A 22,536-nucleotide genomic window follows, 5' to 3' on the forward strand; every position below is an offset into this window, starting at 1 on the left:
GACGAACGTCCTCTGCTGTCCACAGACACCGTGGGTTTTCCTCACAGAGATGCCCGGGGGAGGCGGGTGTGGGCAGGCGAGTGTGCGCAGCAAAGGCTCACAGCTGAGGACGGCCAGACAGCCCAGGAGCACCAGGGCCTCTTGATTAAGAAACAGGAAAACAAAGCTGGCAAAGCCGGGAAGGGGCAGGGAGAGGTGGGGATCGCCGCTGGCCACCTTCACCCGGCTGGGGCGTGGGACTCGACCACAGGGCTGAGTCACGTCGCTGGCTTGCCCCAAATGAAGGAGAGTCCCAAGAGCCACCACCGCCTGCTTTCCCCCCAAGTGGCCTGGGGACGGCGTGGGTCCCTGGACCATCCGGACCCTGGGAATCCCCGCACGCTGCCGTTTGGGCACAAACCCCGCACCGGGGTCGAGACGCGTGGGCAGCCCGTCTCTGCAGCAGCTCCGTGGGCAAGATTGCTGGCACAGGCCTCGAGGGTGGCACGGGGCGCGACCGTGCGGGGAGGGTCCTTCTCCACAGTCAACCCGGCCGGCAGGGAGTGCTCAGCGCCCTGGGTGCATAGCGTGGGGAGGTGCCCGGGCGAGTGCTTCCTGGGCCCCGCTGGTGCCTCGGGGCCCGATTTTCCCATCTTGCCTTGGAGCCACAGGCCCATGAGAGAGGCACGTGGCCCGGGGACAGGCAGCCTGGGCTCCCTGGGCTGCTGGGGTCCCCGAGTGCTGCCCCGTGAGTGGGGCGCCCCCGCGGTCAGAGGAAGGCCCGCACCTGATCGGTCCAACACCTGCAGGAGAGGGGTGTGGGCACATGCCCGGCAGAGGCCAGTGCAGGGTGCCCCCACCCCCGCCTGGTGCCTCCTTGCCGAGGCCCCTGGTCCTTGGCCGATGGGCCGTGGTGTGGGGTATGCCGAGGGGGGAGGCTCAGCGCCCGCCACGTTGCCGTCACCGTCGAGGCGTCCCCACACGGGAGGGGCCCTCGCGCCTCTGCGCCAGCCCTCCGTCCCTCTCGGCACCTCCTGGGCCTGCGAGAGCTTTGCAGTGTCCTCTCAGGGCTTTGCAGGAGATGCTTCTGGCTTTGTGTCCTGGGGTCCTCTGCCAGAAATAGGCTTTCGGGACGTGGCGGGGCTTGATCTTTCAGGAGATGGCAGCCAGGCCCTCGGTGACCTTCCGGTGCTTCCTGCCACAGTGGCCGGCCGGGGTTAGTAAGGGTGCCAGGGCCGGGCCTGGAGGCGTTGCAGCTAGCCCTCCCTGCCCGTCACTGGCTCCTCTGTCACCGCCGTTAGCAGCAGGTACTCCTCCAAAGTCAGCCCGGAAAGGTGGCGTGAGCGCTCTGGTGTCTGGGTCACGGAAGGCCAGCTAGAGTCAACTGCCATCTGCAGTCTGAACACGGCTTCTCCGCTTCGGCCCGCACCCTTGCCACTCCCCTTGCAAAGCAATGGCCAAGGCCCAGGTCTTTCCTAAGTGCTCAGAGTGACCTGTGCCTAAGTTCCCCAGATGGTGATGGCCCCGGTCAGCTCCTTCTCCACGTCGAGTTGGCTCTAGGGACCTGCCCCTAACCTCAGCCAACTGGGGCCTTACAAGGCTTCACCCTTTTGTCTGTGGGATGGGACATGTGTGGGAGTTTGCACCTGGTCTTCCAGACTCTTACTGGCCACCAGGAAGTGGGTCTCCTTCCCTGACAGTCCTCCTGGCCCCGACCTTGACCCACTGAGTCTCCCCAAGCCCGTCCTCCCAAGGGCTTCAGCCTGACTCCAGAAACCAGATCCTCTCCTCAGCAGGAGCCACAATGGGACCCCCGTGGAGCCTGATCCCAGGGGGACACGTGTGTTTCCCGGCAGCCTCCTTGTCTGGTCACCCGTGGGCCTGCAGCGTCCCGTGGCCTTCAGCGGCCTGCCATTTCCTTAATTTCCTGTCTGGGCCTTGGGTGCTTCCAGTGGCTCGCTGCTGGCTTTGGGGATCAGAAGCTGGCGGGGCGGCCAGTGTGTGGTACCACGGACAGAGCTGGGGAGACGGGAGAGGAGTGGGATGGGGCACCCCTCCTTCTGTCCGTGTGTCCTCTACGAAAGCCTGGGAAACAGGGATCTGCTACCTCCGAGACCCCCCGTGTATTTTCTCGGCCCCTTCGTGGGCTGGAGGCAGGTCCCAGAGGCCAGCCGTGGTGTGCCCGGGTCCCCTCCCGCCCGTCACTCCTGAGACCATAGGCCGGGCCCGGCTCAGCGCTCTGTGGGGCAGGCCCGGGACCTCACTACCTGCCAAGTGCTCGTGGGATAGAGCAGGAGGGGCGTGGGCCACAGTGTGCCAGGCCACGAGTCCGGGGGGGAAGGGGCGGCTGGCTCGGGCTCCCTGCTGCAATGCAGCTCTGTCCTGAGCAGCCCGCTGTAATTGGATAATTAGTGTCATTATGCTTCCTGCCCATCAGCTCTCCTCTCCTGCTCTCTCGCACTCTCCTTCCCCAGCTCTCGCCTTCTCTGGCAGGAAACAAATGACTGCCTTCCCCAGGGTACAGTTGTGACCCCTATAATGACACTTCAAGGCCCCAGCCAGAAAGGGGCTTCCGACTTCCCTGTGGGACCCAGGGGCACCTGGTGCTCTGAGAGGCACCGGTGTGGGGGTGTGGGGGTGTGGACTTCCCTCCCGAAGCATCGTGGGGAGCCAGCTGTCCCCGCAGTGTCTAGCACTCTCCAGGAGGGATCCGTGGCCCCGGCCGGCTTGGGGCATGGCCCCAGGAATGGGGAAGCGTCCGAGCGCTGCATGGGGTTGGCGTCTGACCAAGCAGAATGTTCTGGTCTCTCTAGTGGAGCCTGGTTCCGACCTCTGAATTCTGGGGTCCACATGGGCTCAGAGAGAGCTCAGGGCTTCCGGGCAGGTGGGCGTGGCAGAGGGAGCAGCCAACAAGGGGCGGGGCCTTCCTCATCTTCCCTCCGGGGAAGCAGGCGCCCTGGGGACCTGGCTAGGCACGCGGGCCTGCGGGACCGTCCTCAGAGCTCACAGCCACCCAGCCGGGAGGAACGATGGCCATTTCCCAGATGCGAACGTGGAGCCCCAGAGAGCTGCTGCTTACTGTGCCTTGAGCCGCCTGGGACAGCCAGGCCTGGCTCCGGTGGCTGCACTCCCGAGCCCTGAGGTTTATGGGAACAGATTTCCTGTCTAGCCACTTTGTTGAACTCTTTTAATTGGTTTTAATCATGTGTTCATTGCTTTTCTGGGGTTTCCTGGGCAGTCACTTGGCAGAGGAGCGATGTAGAATTCTCTGGAGCCAGACCACTCGGGTTCACGTTGGCCTCTGCTCCTTGCTGGCTGTGTGACCTCGAGGGAGCTCCTCAACCTCTCTGGGCCTCAGCTCAGAAGTGGGGATGACCCCCCTTCCTGGCTGAGCGGCCGGCCGCTCGGAACAAATCCGTTCCTGCGTGCCTCCGTCAGGCACGGGGAGCGGCGCTGCTCGTGGCCCAGGCCCAGGCGCGGGGCATCGCCTGTCACCAGACTGTCCTTCTGTCTGTCTTCAGTACTAGCGCGGTTGCGTCTTCTGCTTCGGCTACAACTTCCGGGACAGGGTCCAATACACAGGTGAGCAGGAGCCCAGCTCCGGGTCGTCGCGTGTCCCAGGGAGCGCGTGGACGCGTGGGCCTGGGTTAGGTGGCAGAGACTTCGGCGAGCCGCGGGGGCATTCCTGCCCTTTCCGACGCGGCCCTGAAGCTGGCCCTGTCCCCCTTCTGTCCCGTGTGCCATCCCACGTGCAGTCCAAGAGTGAGCTGAGGCCCTGTCCCTGTGCCCGCTGCCGTTGGCCAGGACCGAGTCACGTGGTCACAGGGAGCTGCACCAGAGTTGGGGGAATGCAGTCGTTCTGCTGGATGACAAGACGCCTGATTAAAAATTAAAATACAACATTGGAAAAGAGGCGCAGAGATCGGGGAATGTCTAGCAAGTCTCTGCCACAACCTCCTGGGGGTTCGTTAGCACTTCCGCAGGCCTCTTATGTAAGCAGAATGCAGAGGGGGAGGCCCGGCCTTCCCCAACGGCTCTGGCCATCCCTTCTGGTCCCTTCTGAGGACAGGGTGGGGGGCGCGTGGGAAGTGGGGGGCCACACTTCCGGCAGGTAGGAGGGCAACAGCCGGTGCCAGTGGCCGCCAGTGAGCCCAGCTTCCCGGCTTCTCTGCGTCTCTGCCACCTAATAGGGCAACCACCCAGCCGAGGCAGGATGTGGGCGGTGTCAAAGGTCACGACGAGCCAGCGCAAAGGGTGGGGGTAGGGCCGCCCAGACGGCTCGCCTTAGGTTTCCACCTCAGATAGGGGATGGATGCTCCTGAAAGTTAAAATTTCCGTGGGCACGACCACCGGCCCGCCCGCCAGTCAAGGCGGTGGGACTCCTGCGATCCCTGGACACAGGGCAAAGGGGGCGGTGAGACCTGTTTGGTTTCTCAATTGTGGTTAAACCCCGAGGACCTCAAATTCACCATGTTAACCACGTGCACGGCGCGGTGGCACCAAGAGCGTCCCTATTTTGTGCAGCCGCCCCTGCCACCCTGCCCCGGCACCTTTCGGGCGTCCCCACTGAAACCCTGTCCCGTGAGACACGGACGCCCCCTCTGCCACCCCCCCCCCAGCGCGCCCACCATCCCACGTCCCGTCCCTCCGAATCCGACTGCTCCGGGCACCTCGTAGACGCGGACTCCCGCGCATCTGTCCTTTTGTGTCTGGCTTCTCGGGCTCAGCAGGATGTCTCCCGCGTTCACGTGTGTCGTGTCGTAGCAGGTGTCTGAAAGTCCTCCCTCTGGGGGACCGCACGGCGTGCCATTGCACCGCCGGCCACATCGGGCTTATCCCCCCGTGCCCCCGGGGCCCTGGGGCTGCTCCTGCCTTTTGGCTACTGGGCATCAAGCCGCTACGAACACGGGTGTGCGAGTCTCTTAGAGACCCTGCTTCCGATTCTTCTAGGGCTGGACCCCGACACGGAATTGCTGGATCCCACGGTGATTGTGTGTTTCGGTTTTTTGAGGAGTGGCTGTACTGTTTTCCGTAGCAGCTGCACCATTTTACATTATCCGTCGGGGCGTGTTTTAGCTGGAGGCTTCTGGGCCCTCCCCGAGCCACGAAGGCAGGCCAACGTGGGGCATCAAAGCTGGCTGGGCCCCGGGGCTCCGCGGGCAGGGGCTTTGCACGCTCCCAGGGCCACCCTCTCGCGACTGCGAAGCCTCGGCTGGGGCTGTGCATCTTTCAAGTCCCTGTGGAAAGGGGGCCCTGCACGGCTGGCATCCACCTCTCTAGAATAGTCCTGGGCCCTAGTAGCCAGGGCTACTGTAGAAGTTCACGCACCTGTAGGCCGGGGCTAAACCCCAGGTCCCTGCCGCCTCTAGGAATCTAGACTTGAGTTTCTCCGGGTTCCAGAATCCTCCTTGGCTCGGCTCTAATTAGCAGACTTCCAATGTCTGGCGTCTGTGCATCTGTCTTTCTGCCGGCCTCAGACGGTCGTGTGAGCCTGGACCAGGCACTGGTAGGGAGCATCCTTTGCCCTTGCTGGCAGCCCCCAGTGGGTCCCTGAGGTGGCCCTCGTGGCCTGGTTGTGGCCTGGGGGCGGCCCTGCGGGGGCGGAGGTGCAGGGACCTGCTGATGGGGGGCGTGTGTGCGTGAATTTGGGAAGAGGGTGCTGCGGGGTACAGGGGTGTGGGGGGAGCGGGGGGCTGGCCCTTCTCTGCTGTTTCTGTTTTTGCCCAAAGCCGTTCCCCGTGAGAGCCGCCTGGCTGTGCACAGATTGTACCAGGAACAAGGAGGAGGAAGGAGCGGAGGGGGGACTGTCCCTTTAAATCTGTTTTCTCTGTTTGATTTCCTTCTTTCTTCCCATCCTCCTCCCTCGGCTAGCACCAGTGCTGGGGCTGCGAGGGCCCAGGAGCTGCAGTGACGGTGCCTCTGAAATATTAATGAGGCTGCTCTCGGCCTGGCTCCCCCCTCCCAGCGCGCTCCCTCCCTCCTCGGCTGAATGCAGGCCTCATCCCCGGAGCCCTCTTTCCCCCTACCTGGTGGCCAGCCAAGGTGTGTCAAGCAGAGGGGAGGGGCGGGGCTGGGCAGGAGGAACAGGGCCCCCCGCAAGGGAGGGGGCGGCCAGGGGTCCCGGGGGCGCCCAGCCACCTCTTCACCTGCCTGGGACAGGAGAGGGCAGGGCTCTGGCGGCGGGTTGCCGAGGGCCCCTGCACCCACTCCCCACCTGCTCCTGCTCCCGCTGGCCACGCCCCACCTCTGCAGGTGCGAGGGAGGCCCAGGGCCAGCCTGGGGGGCCTCCCGCTGTCCCCCCTCAGGCTCCGGGGGCCCAGGAGGTGGACAGAGGAGGGACAGTTTTTCCAAGGAATCCCCACAGTGAGTCACGTTGCTGAGCCATGGGTCTTTCTGGAAAGCGGCCCGGCTCGGTGGGTCTGTCGGGAGTTGGCGGCAGGCAGTGTGCCCCAAGGAGGCCGGTGGTGGAGGGCATGTGCCCGGGAGGGCCCTGAGGCCCGTGTCCTGCCCTCCGACCCCGCTTCAGAGGTGACTTGGCTCTGCCGGATTCTGCTCCTTTCTTGCCTTGGGCAAGCACAGGGGGGATGTTCTTGTCACCAGTTTACTGACCACAGGGTGAGGACACCGTGACTTGGAGTGACGCAGGGACCTGGGACTTCCTGGCTTTTAGTCTCTGCTGCCAGCCAGGACCCATCCGTCCTGGGGACACCTGTCCACTCAGACCCCGGCGGCAGCGGGCAGGGGCTGCAGGGGGACCGTGTCGCCACAGTTGAGGATGGGCTGAATTCCTTGGCTGCCAGGAGGGAGACCCCCCCCGGTGCTCCCCCAGGGGGCCTGGTCTCCCGTGGGGGCTGCCCACGCTCGCCTTCACGGAGGGGACAAGGACTGGAGAACGAAATCCCGCAAGTCAGAGGTGGCGACGCGTTAGGATTCAGCCTCAGTTTTTGCATCCGTGAAACGGACAGCTGTGTTCTTGCCCCTTGCTTATGAGGTACCGTGAGGGAAGCATCTGGACTGGGGTCCCGAGAGAAGGGAGCCTGGGAACAGAGGTGCCCCCACCTCCTTCAGGAAGCTCCTAGCCTCCTGCCGGGTGGTGGGCTGCCCAGAGCCTTGAGGGAGGAGATCCAGGAGGCCAAGTGGGAGATCAGGGCAGGGTAAGTCAGGGGTGCTGGGAGACCCTCCAAAACCTAATTAGAAGTGGCCAGGGAGGGCAGGCACAGAGCAGACGGGGACTCCCGGGTCTCTCATCACATCGCCGTGAGTCCCTGGGCGGGGGGACAGGAGGCCTCAGGGTGTTGAGGCCCCACAGGAGGGAAGGGTCCAGAAGGTGACAGGCCCGAACTTGACCTCTGGCAGCACCCTGTTGAAAGTGACAGAGCAGGGGTGTGGCGGGCCGGAGGACCCGCCACAGGTCTCTGCTGTAGTCCCCCCCTTCCCGCCCTAACGTGCTGGCCAACTTGGGTCAGGATGGAGCAAATATCAGAAGGCGCGAGTCCCTCTCTGTGGAGGTTTGCAATTCAATTAAGCCAATTAAGGTCTGAAAGATGAAAGTACCAAAATGGTATGTTCCCTGCACTTTTAGTGCCTACAGTCCGTTCTAGGCAGCCAGCCCAGGCCAGAAAGTCTCCGTCAGGCCTGCAGATAGGCCCGGTCGCTTCTGTTCTCGGCCCTTCCAGCGACGGTTACTGTCCTTATTCGGAACGAGGGAATGAATTGCCCAGCTTACAGAGAACCCCCCAGAAAAACGATAGTATTTGCCTTCGGTCTCTACAGGAGCCAACAGTCACGCAAGACAGACTTCGATTTAACTGATGGCTCCTGGCTGCCCTGTTGCCTGTAGAGTTAATGAAGCCAAGGAAGGTTAGCATGAGCACGGTCTTGGACTCCAGGGGCCCCCCAGACCCGGGCGGAGCCCCTGGGCACACTGAGAGGGATGTGCTGGGGGTCCAGGCACTCCTGCCCTTCATCCTCGTGCTCTCGGGATGGTGACCCCACCTCACACAAAACACTCCCAGCTCTTCCTCGCTAGCCAGGCCCCAGGTCACGCACGCCTCCAGGCCCCCGTTCCCGTTCAGGGCTGGCCACGGGGTGGACTTCCTGCCGGTTCAATGACCACGTCTCGCCAACGGCTTACGACCCCGAGAGCGGGGAAGACGCGCTCACCGGTCACCGGCGAGCACAGTAGAACAGGGACGGTCGCCGGATTACAGACTCAGCAGTGATCAATTTGGGCAGAGACTTTGTGGAGAATGTTCCCCTTGAATTGCCACGCAGATGTGTCAGGGGTCATCCGGTGGAGAGGGGACGGAGGGTGTGCGGGGCGAGGTGCCTGTGGAGCGAGCGGGGCGTGCGGAGCGGGCAGGGCCGTTGGGGCAGGGCGCATGATGCCACGGGTAGGCAGCTGCGGTACCAGCGGAGGCAGAGAGGAGCTGGTTTCTGTTTCATGGGGGAGGTGGACATTGAAACGGGGGGCATGGCTTCCCAGAAGGCAGCGCAGAGGCAGAGAGAGCGGCAGCATCTGAACCGGGGAAAGTGGTCTCCCAGAGCAGGGCGGTGACAAGCTGCCCAGCTGGGGGCAAGCTGTGAGGTGGCAGGTGGAGACGTGGGGCCTGCGCGGTGGGCGCTGAGCGAGAGGGAGCGGCCACAGCTGCAGGCGGGGAGCCAGGGGATACTGAGTGCGGAGGAGCGGCAGGACCAGCTGAGAGGCAGCGGCGAGGGCAGGAGCGCGCTGTGTCCCGCCGAAGGTCAGGCCTCGCCTCCCTGCCCGGTTCCCTTACATGAGTCACCACAGGCCCAGTAGGCCGCAGTGATGACAGCACACCAATTAGGAGCGGCTCAAGGACCCTGTGTGGCTGTCTGGGCCACCGCTGTTGCTTAATCAAAGGCGGGGCCACCCCAGGGGGCAGGCGTAGGAACAGGAGGGGAGGCCAGAGCTCACCTTCGGGGAGCCCTGTTGGGGGGGCTGTGCCTCCGCTGTGAGCAGGTGTACGGAGGGGTGCCCTCCTCCAGGCTGTGCTGCCGTCTCCCAGCACCTGCCCCTGAGCCCGCCCGCCCCTGGACCATTCATTCTGTCACCCCTGAAGCCCTCTGACGCCATCTGGGTGGGGTTGGGTGCCTTCCAACCGAACCTTCTCCAAGTGGGTGTAGAGGCCAAAGAGATAAAAGGGTTCCGAAGGAACCAAATAATTCACCTGGCTTCCCTTCTAGAAGGAGCCCCGTGGAGTCCCTAGGCAGCTCTGGGGGGGCCGTGCAGACACATAGCTGGCCCCCGGGGCCCGGGAGCCCAAGTGGAAGGTCTAGGGTGCTGGCCAGTGGCCTGCCTGCCAGAGGCATCAGAGCCTGGGGTGAGTGCCGCCCGTTCCCCTCAGCCTGACGAGGGGACCTACCAGCCGGCCCGGACTGACATGGCATGGGGACTCTGCTTGGGGACAATTGACTCACATCTTTGCTAAGTGCCGCCCTATCCCCCACCCCGACCCCTGCCAGGACTCACACCTCCCACAGCCCATTGGTTGGTCTTCTCGCAGCAGCCCTGCCTGCCTGGGGCCTGCTCGCAGAGGCATCTGTGCCCATCGGCGGGGTGAGACCAATGTCTGCACAGATGAGCCAGACCTGTCCCTTGTGCCCCACGGCCGACAGGCTAGAGGGCTGGGACACGGAGCCCAACACTGCGGGTTTCCCCCTGGGGTCGCCACGTACTGGGAAGGGAGAGGCAGACCGGCGGCGCTCAGGGTCCGGGGGGGGGGGGACAAGGTGCGCCCAGTAGGGGCACTGTCCTGAGCAGCGGGGGAGGATCCTGGGGGTCGGGGGGCAACAGGCAAGGCATCTAGAGAGATCCAAGGCGGCCACGGCTGCCTCCTTAGGCTCCGGAAATGGCCTGCGGTCAGAGTACCCAGGTGGCCCACTGCATCCGGCCGACCTCTGTTCCCGGTGATCCCTCCTGTGACCACCCAGGCGAGGGGGTGCCCTGGCATAGCACCCCGGAGGGAGCCCACTCTGCCTCACACGCCCTGAACATGAAAGCTTCACTTCCTTCAAATTCCGCCCCTCCAGCCTGTCCTCAGCCGGCAGCTCCTGCTTGGTGACGCCCGGGTCCCCTGTGGCCCCGCGGGGTCTGCAGCCCCCGCCCCCCAGCCTGTCCCGGCCCCCGCCTTCTCCCTACTATCAGAGCACTCCTCCCTCCGGAGGAATGGATCACTCCTCCAGCACGTTCTGGTCTTTTCTCGAATGTGTCCCCTGGCCCGGGCGCCGACTGAAGCCGTTTTCTCCGTCAGCCCCCTGGGCGGCCGGGCCCCGGCACCTAGTAGGTGCTCAGTAAGGACCCCTCAGAGGGCAAACAGGGAGGCGGGCAGCGGGAGGCCGCGTGGGAGGGCGGAGGCCGCGCATCCTCGGGGGGGAGGGTGCAGATGTTCCCGCATCTTCTGGACGGAGGCTGCTCCCTGTGCAGAGGCTAGAGGATTAACACTTCGGTGCTCGAGCTTACAGAGTGTGGAAGGCGCCTTCTGAGGTGCCTGTCTGCGCCCCACCGCAGGGGGACGTCACGGGCGGGGACCGGCCCAGGGACCTGCGCTGCTTCTTGACGTCGCAGGGCCAGCGTCCGGAGGAACCGAGGCCCGTCGGGGCTGTAGGCACGGGGGCTGGCCCTTTCCTCCCAGGGACCCTGGCCTTGTCCCCCGGGGCCTGTGGTGTCTGCTGGGCCCGCAGTAGGAGGCGGGGGCTCTCCCGGGAGCAGAGGCCGCAGGGCTCCGGGCCCTTGGGCCTCCACGGGCGGTCCTAGGTCAGAAACCTGGGGCGCTGGCCACGATCTGCTTCCCAGAAGATCCCTCGGAGCCCAGAGCCTCCCCGAAGGCAAGGGTGAGGCCCACCTGGGCCTCGCTGTCAGGAGGCCGCCCGCGGCTGTGAAGGCCAAGGCCGCGTGCACCTAGCCTAGTGCAGTCCTGGGAGTGTGACCTTCGGGGACGCTTGCACTCACGCTGGCAGTATGTGTGTCTGTGGCGGCTCCTCCACCCACCACGTGGAGGGCAGGAGGCCGTGCACGGGGCGGGTGGAACCGAGCCGCGGGGGGGCTGATGTGCAAGTGGCCAGGGCCCCCGCGCTGCCCTCCGCTCTCTCCTGTGTGCCCGCCCCCACCTCTCCCCTTCCCCCCTCCTTCCCCCTCCGCGCTCCCTCCCTCCGGGCCACCTCCCTTCCTTGCCCAAGCCGCCCAGGTGCCCTCAGGGCAGCCGAGACCCCTGCACACTAAGCCCGGGCCTGGCCCGCTCCCTGCCCGCCGCCCCCCCTCGGCCCCGAGCCTGAGACCGGGAGCCACAGAGGCTGTGCTGGACCAGCGCCCCCACCGCTGTGGGGCTCGGCCACGGAGAACGGTGGTCCACGCACCCCCGCCCGTGCCGCCGTGCCCCCCAGCACATCGCCTCCACTTCGCTGTTGGCTCCTAGACAGATTGGGAGGCAGTTAGAGCCCCTGGATCCCAGCTGGGCTGTGCCGGCAGCAGCAGGTCCCTTCCAGGGGACACTAACGCTGGCTCCCTCCGCACCGAGGCAAGTCCTCCTGCCCCAGCTCATGCTGCACAGGACTAGGGGTCGCCCGGCAGTGGGCCTGGCAGGGCACGAGGGCCACGGGCCCAGGCTCGGAGGTGAACCTTGCGGTCGGCATCTCCGTGGCCCCGACGGAGTGCAGAGCTGCGGAAAATGGCTGGGAAGCGTGGACCCCAGTTTTGTCTCACCTTCACCCCTGGCTTCTTCTCACCTCTCCCCAGGTGTCCGTGCTCAGCCGCGTCCCCGTCCCCGGCTGCAGCTCCCCGCACCCCTCCTCACCCGGGCCCTGGGACCTCGGGTGGCCGCCCGCCCCTAGCCGAGGCTGCACCTGTGAAGAGGTCGGGCGCCCTGTCCTCCCAGCGCGGCAGGCAGGATGGGCGACATGGCCAACAGTTCCATCGAGTTCCACCCCAAGCCCCAGCAGCAGCGGGAGGCCCCCCATGCCGGCGGCTTCGGGTGCACACTGGCTGAGCTGCGCTCCCTCATGGAGCTCCGAGGAGCCGAAGCGCTGCAGAAGGTCCAGGAAGCCTACGGCGACGTCAGTGGGCTTTGCAGGAGGCTGAAGACCTCGCCCACAGAGGGTAAGGCTCCCGGCAGGGCCCCGGTGCAGGCCACGCGGGCATCAGGGACGTACGGTCACGGGCCACCCGACACCCCCCATTCAAGGGGTCCTGAGGGTGCTCCGTACCCCCAGGGCAGGCCTGGTCAAGGCTGGGTGGGGCTACTGCAGCCGCTTCCTAGAGGCAGTCTTGACCCTGACTGTGCCCTCCCACGGTGGCTGCCCACCTCCCCCCCCCCGCCCTCCAGCGGGAGCTGCTGTGTGTGGGGTGTGGAGGTCCTCCTCTCGGTGACCTGGGGTCCTCGAGGAGCTGTGGTCTGATCCGCTCCATAATCAGCAGCTCTCTGCTCTCGCCTCTCTGGACTCGGTAGAAATGGAGCAACAGAGAAGGGGCAGGAAGAGGACGGTACAGAAAGCCCAGAAGCTCTTGTGAGCAACAGGATGGGCACCCTCCCGCGCACGGCGGAGGACGCGGGCAAGGCCCTGTCTATCGGCCCCAGGGCTCCCTGAGGGCGCAGGAAGACGAGGAAGGGGTGCAGGGCCCCGGTCCTGTGAGGGCTTTGGTTACGGGGGGCCTCTCTCTGGAAACCGAGGGGAGCAGGGTGCTGGGTGGAGGTGCCACTGGCCGCAGGCCGTCCCAGAGACGCACAAGCCTGGTGCACGGGAGGTTCGCTGGTAGAGTTGGCGCCTGCCAACGGGGTGCAAGCCTGAGGCGGCGTAGACCTGAAGAGAGCTGCCGCACAGAGCCTTAGGAAGGCTGAGGAACCACTTCGAGAAGGTTCCAGAGGTAGAGGCCTGACTGCCATCTTGAGGCCCAGTAGCCCTTTGTCCCTGCTTTGGAGAGAAAGCTCTGCCCTACCCTGCACCAGCCTTCCCCAGTCCTGCTCGCTGGGGCTGCTGGGAGGCTGGGACCACCAGGAGCCAGGTTGGCCCCAGATTCCAGCAGTTGGAGTGTTTTCTGGCCCAGCTGGCACCTCCCTGGCAGGGCCACTAGGCCCGTCCCAGCCCAGTGCCAGGCTTGTTCTCAGCCAGCACTGATTGATCTCATCAGCTCGCATCTCAGCTGTCACACCGTTGTCGACCCAGGGCTCTGGCCGTCACCCCTGTCCCCCGCTCCCTGGCCCTGTCCATCTGTGGGGGGTACATGGCTGGGGCAGGGGGCAGAGGTGGCCCACCCAGGAGGCAGTGGGCCCGAGGGCTGGGTGAGAGGGTGCCCACCGCACCAGGTCAGGAAATTCCAAGCCTAAGTGGCCTTCCCCGGGCCGCCTGGGTCTCTCTTCTTTGTGCTCCAAAGGGACTCAGCCTGGTGTGTTGTGTTATCAGGGCAGATGGCCTGGCTCAGGGCCAGAGGGATCTCTCTCCTTCCCTCCTCCTTGCCCCCCCCCAGGATTTGGGGCTGGGGGGAGGCTGGGGTGGAGGGCCATTTAGCCACAAGGGCTCTGGCCTCTCCCAGATAAAAGGAAGCAGATGGGCTTCAGCTGGCAGCTCTTTCCTCTGCCTGTCAGGCCTTGTTAAATATTTAAAATGTCAAGGCCCCTGGGAACCTGCCTGATTCTGCCACAGTGGCTCTGGAGCCTGCCCGGTGCCTGTGGAGGGTGGGTGGAGGGAAGGGCAAGTGCCCAGGTGGGTGGCCAGGCCGCGACAGAGGGAGCCAGCCGGGCCTGATCTGCATCCTGAAGCACCAGCAGTGTGAGGACTACCCCTCCCCTCTCGAGCCCCGGAGCCCTGGCCCCCTGCACCCAGGCCGACTCGGCCCTGGAGCCCGTCACCCAGATGTCCCCGCTCCTGCCCAGACACGGTGGCCTCGGCGTTGGGCCCCTCTCAACGCCGAGGCCACTGTGCGGCTTAGCTGCACCCCAGGCCCCACATCAATGCCCTGGCAAGGTGTGCCAGGGGGGCGGGGGGCGGGGCGTACCGGGGCAGGAGGCCTAGTCTGTTCCCGGCAATAAGCGCATCAATGGGCTCGGCCCTTGTAGCTATTCTAAGAGGATTCCAGAAGCTGGGGGAACTGGGGTTTGGGCCAAGCTCGGTGGCAAGGCGACCGGAGGGACCCGAGTCCCAGCCCTCCCCGGCCTGGCCTTCACCAGCAGCCGTGGAAAGGAGCGGGCGGGTTATGCAGGAACCGCACGGCGTGGTCCTAATCCAATTCCGATGGCATCTGGCCTCTGCTCTGGGTAGGGCCCTCATCTGTGTCCATGCCAACCGGCCCGCCCCTGCCCCGGCACTCCGGCCGCTGCTGGGGGCCTGCCGGGCAGCCACATGCTTGGAACCGGGCGGCCGCAGCTCCCTTCTGACCCCCACATGACTACCGGGAGCAGCCGAGACCCCCAAGCCCGACAGGAATGCCGTGGCCTCGGGCTGCGGTAGGGCAAGGGAGAGGAAGCATGGCTAGAGCACCAAGGGCAACCCAAGGCCAAGGGACAGGCTGAAGGTGGGGGGGAGGGGGGAGGGGGAGGGAGGAACCGAGCCAGCTCAGTCCTGGGAAAGGGGCCCCAAGGGCCTGGCCTCCCTTGGGAACAAGCTGGCGCGGGAAGTGAGGCAGGCAGGATGCAGACTTAGGGCGAGGAGGGGATCCGTGGGCTCTCTCTTGAGGGTCTCCGGACCTGTGGCCTCCTGAGGCAGGCATCGTGGCAACTCTGGGTGCCCGTGAGGGCCAGGGTGCAGGGGCCTCCAGAGTCCTGACCCCACCTGTCACACGTCTCGTAGCTTAGAGACCCGAGCCTCAGTGGGGAGCGGGGCCCAGGCCCTCAGCCAGGCCCCCAGCCCCCACGAGCCGAGGTCCTGAGCTCCCGGGCACCCAACTGGAAAGTTGCAGCCTCTAGAAACTTGAGCCCCTGCAGGGCCCAGCTCCGGGAGGCCCCGGGGAGGAGGCCAGGGACAGCTGGGCTCGGCGAGGTGGGGGGCCCAGCTGGGGAGGCGCGCCGGGGCTGTGCCGCCCGCCCGCGGCCTTTGGCTCTACTCCCGCCTCAGGTGGGCCCCACTGCGCCCCCCCAAAGCCAGATGTCCCTGCCGGGGGACACCCACCCTCCTCCCTCCCCAGTCCTTCCGCGCCCCCACGTAGCACTTCACTTCCTTGCTCTCAGGGTGCCTGGGGGCCACGTCCTGTGTGCCCGCCCGAGCCAGCTGGGGACACCCCAGAGGCTGGGGATGGGGACCCCCACCTCGCGTCGCCCTGCCGCTTGCTCCCTGCCCCCTCAGGAGGCCAACGGAGTTGCAACTCCTCTGGACCGGGAGCGGCGAGCCGCCGTCCGTCCACCAGGTGTCAGTGTGGGACTGGACACCCGGGGGACAGGCCTAGAAGGAAGCCGCGTCCTGAGGGCTGAGGGCGGGTCCAGGGGACTGTGTCCCGGCTGCCCGCCTCGGGGGAAGATGGCCAAGTGGGCATCTGGCCTTGGGGGGCGGTGGCCTGGGTGTCGGTTCCCACATGGAAGCTTCTGGTAGCTTCAGGCATGGACCGGACGGGGCTCGTGCTCTAGAGGCAGACCCAGAGGGCTGGGTGCCGGCCTGGGTAGGAAGTGGGCTGTGGCAAGAGTGAGAAGTAAGCTAAGGGCCCACCTTCCAGACGCCGGAGCTCGCCCCTCCGTGGGCGTCGATCCTGAGTCCTTCATCCTGCCTCCTGCGCCGGCACAGCAGCTTGTCTGGGATGTGGACGGGGCCTCCCGGGCCTTGAGCGCACGGGGTCCCCACTGGGACTGGCTTCCTCATCCTTCACCCTCCTTGTCCTCTGCCTGGTGGCCCGGGGACACGGTGGCATCAGCATGAATCACTGGCAATCCCATTAGCCTCATACATGTTCATTCACCAACTGCCACCTACGCGGCCGCCCAGGCCGGAGCAGGTGCGCGTGCGCAGGGTGTCCCGCGTCCCATCGCCGCCCTTCTCCGGGGCGCCCAGCGCGGAGCTCAAGGTTGGCACGGCAGCGGGGTCTAGAGAAGGCGTCAGGGAGGAGCCAGCTGTGTCCAGAGGGCAGGCCGTGAGGACACAGGGCCGGGGATGGTTCCTGCGCACCTCCTAGGCGCCATGGGTGCGAGGCCCACGCTCCCATGCTCGGGTGAAAGGGTCTTGGGGCCCCTAGCCCGACCCTCCCCCATGTCCTGTCAGATGATAAAGGCTCCGGGGCCCGCACGCAGTGATTGGCCCTGCCCCCGTCTCGGTGGCTGCGCATCCGTGAGGCCCCTGTCGTCCTGACCTGGAGTCCTGGGCTGCCGTCCAGAGCTCTGACTCACGGGTACAAGGCCCCTTCCCTCTCCGGCCTCAGTTTCCTCCTCTGGACCCTGGAGGGACGGAGCGAGCCCTTTGGCCGGCTCACGGCCCAAGTGGGACCAACCACTGGGCCCAGTTGACGGTGGCCTGCTGCCCCCGGGCCGTGCACCCCAGTCTCGTACCAAGCTCCGTTCTCTTCTGTGTCCAGGTGACACTCGGCCATCCCGGGCCCGGCTGGGTTCCCTCTGCCCACCCCCCCCCCCCACGTTGTGTGTTATTGCTCTCCTTCCTATCAGCCCTTTGGGGGACCCAGCGCAGCCCGGAGATGTCCCCGGGCCCCTCGGGGGGATGGTCCAGCGAGGGGGATGCGGGGGGCATGCCAGGGGCTCCACGTCGCTCGCTGCATGTTGGGTGCTGGCGTGCCAGGGTGGCCCAGGCAGCTGGGGGGCGTGCGCCCCCGCATCCGTGCCCTCGGGGCTTGCAGAAGGGCTGGGGTGCGGCGGGCTGGGGGGCGGGACGGACGCCCGGGTCGAGCCGGGGCGGAAGGGCAGGGCCTGGTGCTGCTGGTCCCCCACGGTCCCCCGTGTCCCCGCTCTCCGTCCCCGTGCCACACAGGCCTGGCCAACAATGCCAACGACCTGGAGAAGCGCAGGCAGATCTACGGGCAGAACTTCATCCCCCCCAAGCAGCCCAAGACCTTCCTGCAGCTGGTGTGGGAGGCCCTGCAGGACGTGACCCTCATCATCCTCGAGGTGGCCGCCATCGTGTCCCTGGGCCTGTCATTCTACGCGCCGCCCGGAGAGGAGAGCGAAGGTGAGCGGCGGGCCCGGCAGGGGGCACGGAGGGGGCCTGAGCCCAGGGACCGCGGCGTGACTGTGTGCCACCCCGTCCCTCCCTGCCGCCCTCGGGCACAGCGTGCGGGAACGTGTCAGCGGGGGCAGAGGACGAAGGGGAGGCCGAGGCGGGCTGGATCGAGGGAGCCGCCATCCTGCTGTCGGTCACCTGCGTGGTGCTGGTCACGGCCTTCAACGACTGGAGCAAGGAGAGGCAGTTCCGGGGCCTGCAGAGCCGCATCGAGCAGGAGCAGAGGTTCTCCGTCATCCGGGATGGCCAGCTGCTGCAGGTCCCCGTGGCCGCGCTGGTGGTGGGAGACATCGCCCAGGTCAAGTACGGTGAGTGCACCCCAAGCTGGCCTTGCCCCCCAGGAGCGCCTGGGCCTTCACCCGCTGGGTCGGGGGGCCGAAGGTGGGGGCTCGGGCGGAGACAGGGCTGGGGGTCGGGGGAATCCGGCCCGGAAGGGAGGAGCCCGGGGACAAGGGCCCCACACTCCAGGCTCGAGAGCCCTCCTGGGCAGCTGGGAGGCGGCAGGGAGGAAGGCCACCTGAACCTGGCTGGCCTTAGGAGACCTGCTGCCTGCTGACGGCGTGCTCATCCAAGGCAACGACCTCAAGATCGACGAGAGCTCCCTGACAGGCGAGTCAGACCACGTGCGCAAATCAGCTGACAAGGACCCCATGCTGCTCTCAGGTGAGGCCCGGGGCGCCGGGCCAGGCTGTGGGGAGGCCAGGACGCAGGCTGCCGCTGCCCTGGGGGCCAGCTCAGCACCCAAGAGCCTGGGAGGCCATGCGGCCCCGCCACCCCGCAGCCAGGGGTCCCCTGGTCAGAGAGTCTGAAGACGCCCCCCGCCCAGGAGCCAGAGCGGCCTGTGGCAGGCATGGTGGTGGTGGCTCCAGCCACTGGGAACGGAAATGGGCACTCCAAGCCCCAAGGGCCCCCCGATACCCAGACGAAAACCCCTAGAGGTGGGGAACTGGCTGAGTCAGCATCCTGCGGTGGGCCGCCCCAACCCAGACACTCAGGAAGAACCAGGCGGGTAGTGTTCCCTTTCCAGAAGGTTTTGGCTAAGCCCAGTGCTTATCCCAGCGGCAAATGCAGGGGGAAAGAGGACAGAGAGGCCGGAGACCCCAGGTGGGACCTGCGAGGACCCCGCCTTATGCTCCTGGGCAGGCAGCTGCTCCCGTGTGGGCCTCCAGGTCCCCTCGGAGCCAGGGTCAGCAGAGCCTCCAGGGGCCTGCAAACATGAGTCCCTGCTTCTGGGATTCGTAGGAGAGAACTGGAGGTGTCTGGTGCGCCTCCTACCAGCGGTACAAATCCCTGTCCTGGTCCCTCTGTGTTGCCAGGTACTCATGTCATGGAAGGTTCTGGAAGAATGGTGGTGACTGCCGTTGGTGTGAACTCCCAGACAGGCATCATCTTTACCTTGCTCGGAGCCGGTGGAGAGGAGGAGGAGAAGAAGGATAAGAAAGGTAAGGAAACGGCGACGTCCGTCCCCAGCGGCGACGAGGGCCTGGCCGTCTGTGTGTGCAGCCGCCTCTTGCTCCTTTCATCCCCTGTGGCCTCATTCCATGCTCCAGCTCCAGCCCTCAGGGGTGAAAGGCTACACCCTCTCTTCTCACTCCTTTCGGGGACCCCGTCTTCTGGGGTCTGCCCAGAGCCAGCATGGGGTAGAGGGCAGTTCTGCGTAAGGGCAGCTTCCCTCGGGCAGCTATTCCCCAAAGGCTTTGGGAAGTGTGGGCCAGGGTGGGAATGGGGTTGGAGGGACAGGGGCCAGCCACCTGGGCTCGGGACGGTGCTGCCGGGGACCTTGTGCCCACCCTGGGTGCGCTCATCCCAAGCGGAACGGACCGCCCCGCCCCCAGAGGACGCGCAGGGCCAGAGGAAGCTGGGACGGGGTGGGGGCCGTCACCCCCAGGGAAAACAGTGTTGAGGGACGGATGTGTTGTGAGAGCCCAGCTCTGTAGCCACCGTGGCCTCCCCGGCACACGGCCCTCCTGCTGCCTCCTCCCGCCCCTGCTCTGAGCCCCGGGTGTGGCCAGCGTCCTCCTCTCCAGTCCTCAGAGCAGCGCCGACAAAACGACAGAACTGTCTTCGGCACCAGCCCCCTCCCAGAGTCCCAATCCCAGGGTCAGGACCCCATTACCTGCACCAGCTCAGCGCTCACCTTGCTCTGACCTGGGTCTCCCCTCAGGCTGCTCCTGCAGTCCAGCCAGGTGGGGAGCAGAACTTTCTAGATGTGTGCCTCCGAGAGAATTCACTCGGGTCTACTAGAAGCACAGAGAACCTGCACGTGTGTGCGGAGAGCGTGTAAAAAGCCTGCAGCTGGGGCCCCTGGGGCAGTGGGACATCGGGGTGCCAGTCCCCGGCTGCACCTCAGTCAGGGCCCCTAGGCCCAGAAAATAGGCAACAAGGGGGCAGGTCAGCATGGGAAAGGGTGTGCTAGCGTCCCCAGCCCTAGGCTACTCTGCTCCTGGAGGCGGTGAGGAGGGGACGGATGACCCGCTGTGGCCTAGAAGCTTCCGCGGGCCCTGTCCAGCTTGGCCGTGCCAAGCCTCTCCCCCTGCAGGGCTCAGCCTAGTGGCTCCCACGGTGAGCCCCCTGGGGTCCATAGGCAGGTGGGTGGGTGGCCCTGGGCCTTGGGCTGGGCCGGAGTCCCCACCCCCTCTCCAGGGAAGCCTCGACACGGCGACGGCTGCTTGGCAGGGCGCTCCTTCTACCCTCCTCCCCGGGCTCCCCGCCTCCAGGTCTGGCCCCTAAGTGTCCGAGGTCTCCAGGACTCGGTTCTGGGCCCCTCCTCACCCAGCTGGGCAAAAGCCCGCCGGTGGCCCACCCCTGATGCCCTGGAGAGACGGGGCCGGAGGAGCTGGCTGCAGAGCCTGACCCTGAGCGCGGTGCCGGACTCGCCGCCAGCACTGTTGACCTTGGCCTGGGGAGCCAGCCACTGCCACGGTCCGCAGCACCGGCTTTGTGGTCACAGAGCGTGTTCGTGAATGACCCCCCCCGCAGGCCCCCCTCCAGGGCCCCCGGGCGGGCACCCAGAGCTGGCAGGTTTCTAGAGCCTCGCCCTCCTGGAGCTACCTGCTGGCTGTGCGCAGAGCCGATGTCGAGGCCGGTCGGGGCTAGGGGCCCCCTGGGTCAGCCGCTCGGGGCCCTGCTCCACGTCGGCACAGCTGGCAGCTCTAGCTCCCCACGGTGGCGGCCTCTTTGGAGACCTCCCACTGCTGGCCACGCGTGACCCACAGTGCGTCCAGGGCCGGCTTTGAGGGATCACTGGAGGCCTGGGGCGTCCGTCAGGAAGCCCAGAGCGGGGCGCCCACGTGCCGGGAGGCCGCGATGGGCCGCCGGAGTGTGGCTGGGGGTACGGAGCCGTCGTCCCCTCCCTCCGCACTCTCCACCGTGCTCTCTGGCCTCGCTGTCCGTGTCCCGTTGTCCCGTGTGCATGGGGGTGTGCCAGGACCATGTGGGTGTTCTCAAGTGTTCGTGTCTGTCGTTCCTCTTCCACTGTAGGCAAGCAGCAGGACGGGGCGATGGAGAGTAGCCAGACCAAAGGTAATGTGCGCCCTGTGCTCAGGGTGGGGTGGCGGGGGTGTGGCACGGGGTGGGGGCCGCCCGCCTCAGTTGCAGGAGCAGCACCCAGGTGAGTGGGGTGGCGGGGGGAGGGGGGCATCCGCAGACCCTGCCAGAAGTATGCAGAGATCACCTGTGAGTGGGCTTCCGGGTGAGGAAACTGAGGCTCAGGCCTGTGGGTTTCCCAGTTCGGCTGCAGCTTTGAGGCAGGGTGACTGGGTGGCCATCTGGCGCCCGCTCTCCTGTCAGCCGAGTGTCTGGTGGGTGCTGCTACTCTGGGGCCGGATGAGGCTTGTCAGTGGTCAGATGCAGGTGCCTGGGATGCACAGGTGGATAAGCACGGTCCTGGATGTTGGGACGGTGACGGTGCAGAGGAACGGACCTGGGGCAAGACTCCAGTGCATTGTGGGACCCGGGGACCCAGAGACCAAGAGGAGGTCAGACAAGGACACTGGAGTTCAGAGGATAGCTAAGGTTGGGAGGGCATTTGGGTCAGGGGGACAGCCACCTGTCCCAGAAGACAGCAAAGTGGCTGCAGGAGAGTAGCGAGGGCCCCATGAGGAGAGAGAGGGGCGAGGCTTGCCCGTAGAGGCCTGGCCCGTCCCAGCGGCAGCCACCTGCAGCCAGGGACTGGGCCGAGGGGGCGCCCAGGGCGGGCCCGGAGCCTGATGGAAGTCAAGGCACCCACTGGAGAGGCAGGGAGCAGGGGAGAAGGGTGCAGGGGGCCCTAGGCCTCCTGGGGAGAGCAGGGAGGTGGCTTGGACACCGGAGGACCAGTTGGTCAGCTCAAGGTTCTGGAACTTTCCCTGGGTCCCGGGCCTCTGCTGTCAGGTGTCGAGATTTGGGGCCTCATGGGACCGGCCACCGTGTGTGTGTGTGTGTGTGTGTGTGTGTGTGTGTGTGTCCCAGTGACTCGTGCTGGTGCGTGTCCTCTGCGCTGAGAGGGCCCGAGATGGCCACGTCCACCCCGGCCAGGACGGCCCTGGAGCCCCCGCCCACGTCAGGAGGGCCTGGGCTGCCGGGCAGAGAGGAGGGAGAGGACAGCGCCCCTGGGCTGTGTCACTCGGAAATCACAGACAGCCCCTGAGCCCACCAGCCCCTCGCAGCCGCCCCGGGGCCCTAACTTGGGCTGGGGGGCTCCCCTGTGCGCAGCTAAGAAGCAGGACGGGGCGGTGGCCATGGAAATGCAGCCCCTGAAGAGCGCGGAGGGCGGGGAGATGGAGGAACGGGAGAAGAAGAAAGCCAGCGTGCCCAAGAAGGAGAAGTCGGTCCTGCAGGGCAAGCTCACCAAGCTGGCGGTGCAGATCGGGAAAGCAGGTGCGGCCAGGGGAGGCGGGGCCGCGGCGCCACCCGTGGGTGCCCACGCTGGGCTCCGGGCTCGGGCCGCAGGTGGCGGGGGGGAGCCAGGCAGCCAGGGGCCCGCCGGGGCCGCAGTGGCCATGGGGTCTGGCGCAGCCCCAGGCAGAGAGCGGGGCTCCCGACCTCCTCCGTGAGGCCGGGCGAAGGGGGTGCCCCCCAGCCCCCCTGAGCCGGAGCGGCCCCTGCTGCAGCCCCCCTTACGTCTCCTTCGCTCTCCCCCGTCCCTCCCTCACCCCGCTAACTCCCCTCCCCCCCACCCTCGGTGGCTCCCGTGGCCCGCAGGGCTGGTGATGTCTGCCATCACTGTCATCATCCTGGTCCTCTACTTTGTGATCGAGACCTTCGTCGTGGACGGCCGAGTGTGGCTGGCGGAGTGCACGCCCGTCTACGTGCAGTACTTTGTGAAGTTTTTCATCATCGGTGTCACTGTGCTGGTCGTGGCCGTCCCGGAGGGCCTGCCTCTGGCTGTCACCATCTCCTTAGCCTACTCGGTCAAGG

At 66.3% G+C, this 22,536-nt stretch overlaps 1 protein-coding gene across 5 annotated transcripts in view; it reads left to right on the forward strand.

Moving 5' to 3' along the window:
- ATP2B3 (ATPase plasma membrane Ca2+ transporting 3) overlaps positions 1–22,536 on the forward strand; it is a 61,984-nt gene that overhangs the window by 6,177 nt on the left and 33,271 nt on the right. For 4 of the 5 annotated variants that reach the window (XM_049107231.1, XM_035711389.2, XM_025460639.3 and 1 more), the window contains exons 2-9: positions 11,735–12,094; positions 16,891–17,088; positions 17,190–17,447; positions 17,677–17,802; positions 18,456–18,581; positions 20,620–20,661; positions 21,832–21,996; positions 22,321–22,535. In XM_049107231.1, coding sequence (XP_048963188.1) covers positions 11,887–12,094; positions 16,891–17,088; positions 17,190–17,447; positions 17,677–17,802; positions 18,456–18,581; positions 20,620–20,661; positions 21,832–21,996; positions 22,321–22,535 — 1,338 coding nt within the window. In that variant the 5' untranslated portion in view covers positions 11,735–11,886. Of the gene's footprint in view, positions 1–5,874; positions 6,022–11,734; positions 12,095–16,890; positions 17,089–17,189; positions 17,448–17,676; positions 17,803–18,455; positions 18,582–20,619; positions 20,662–21,831; positions 21,997–22,320; position 22,536 lie in introns of those variants that run through there. The other variant, XM_025460640.3, reaches the window with a different exon arrangement.

Source organism: Canis lupus, chromosome X, assembly GCF_003254725.2.
Source record: "Canis lupus dingo isolate Sandy chromosome X, ASM325472v2, whole genome shotgun sequence".
Classification (NCBI taxonomy): Eukaryota; Metazoa; Chordata; class Mammalia; order Carnivora; family Canidae; genus Canis; species Canis lupus.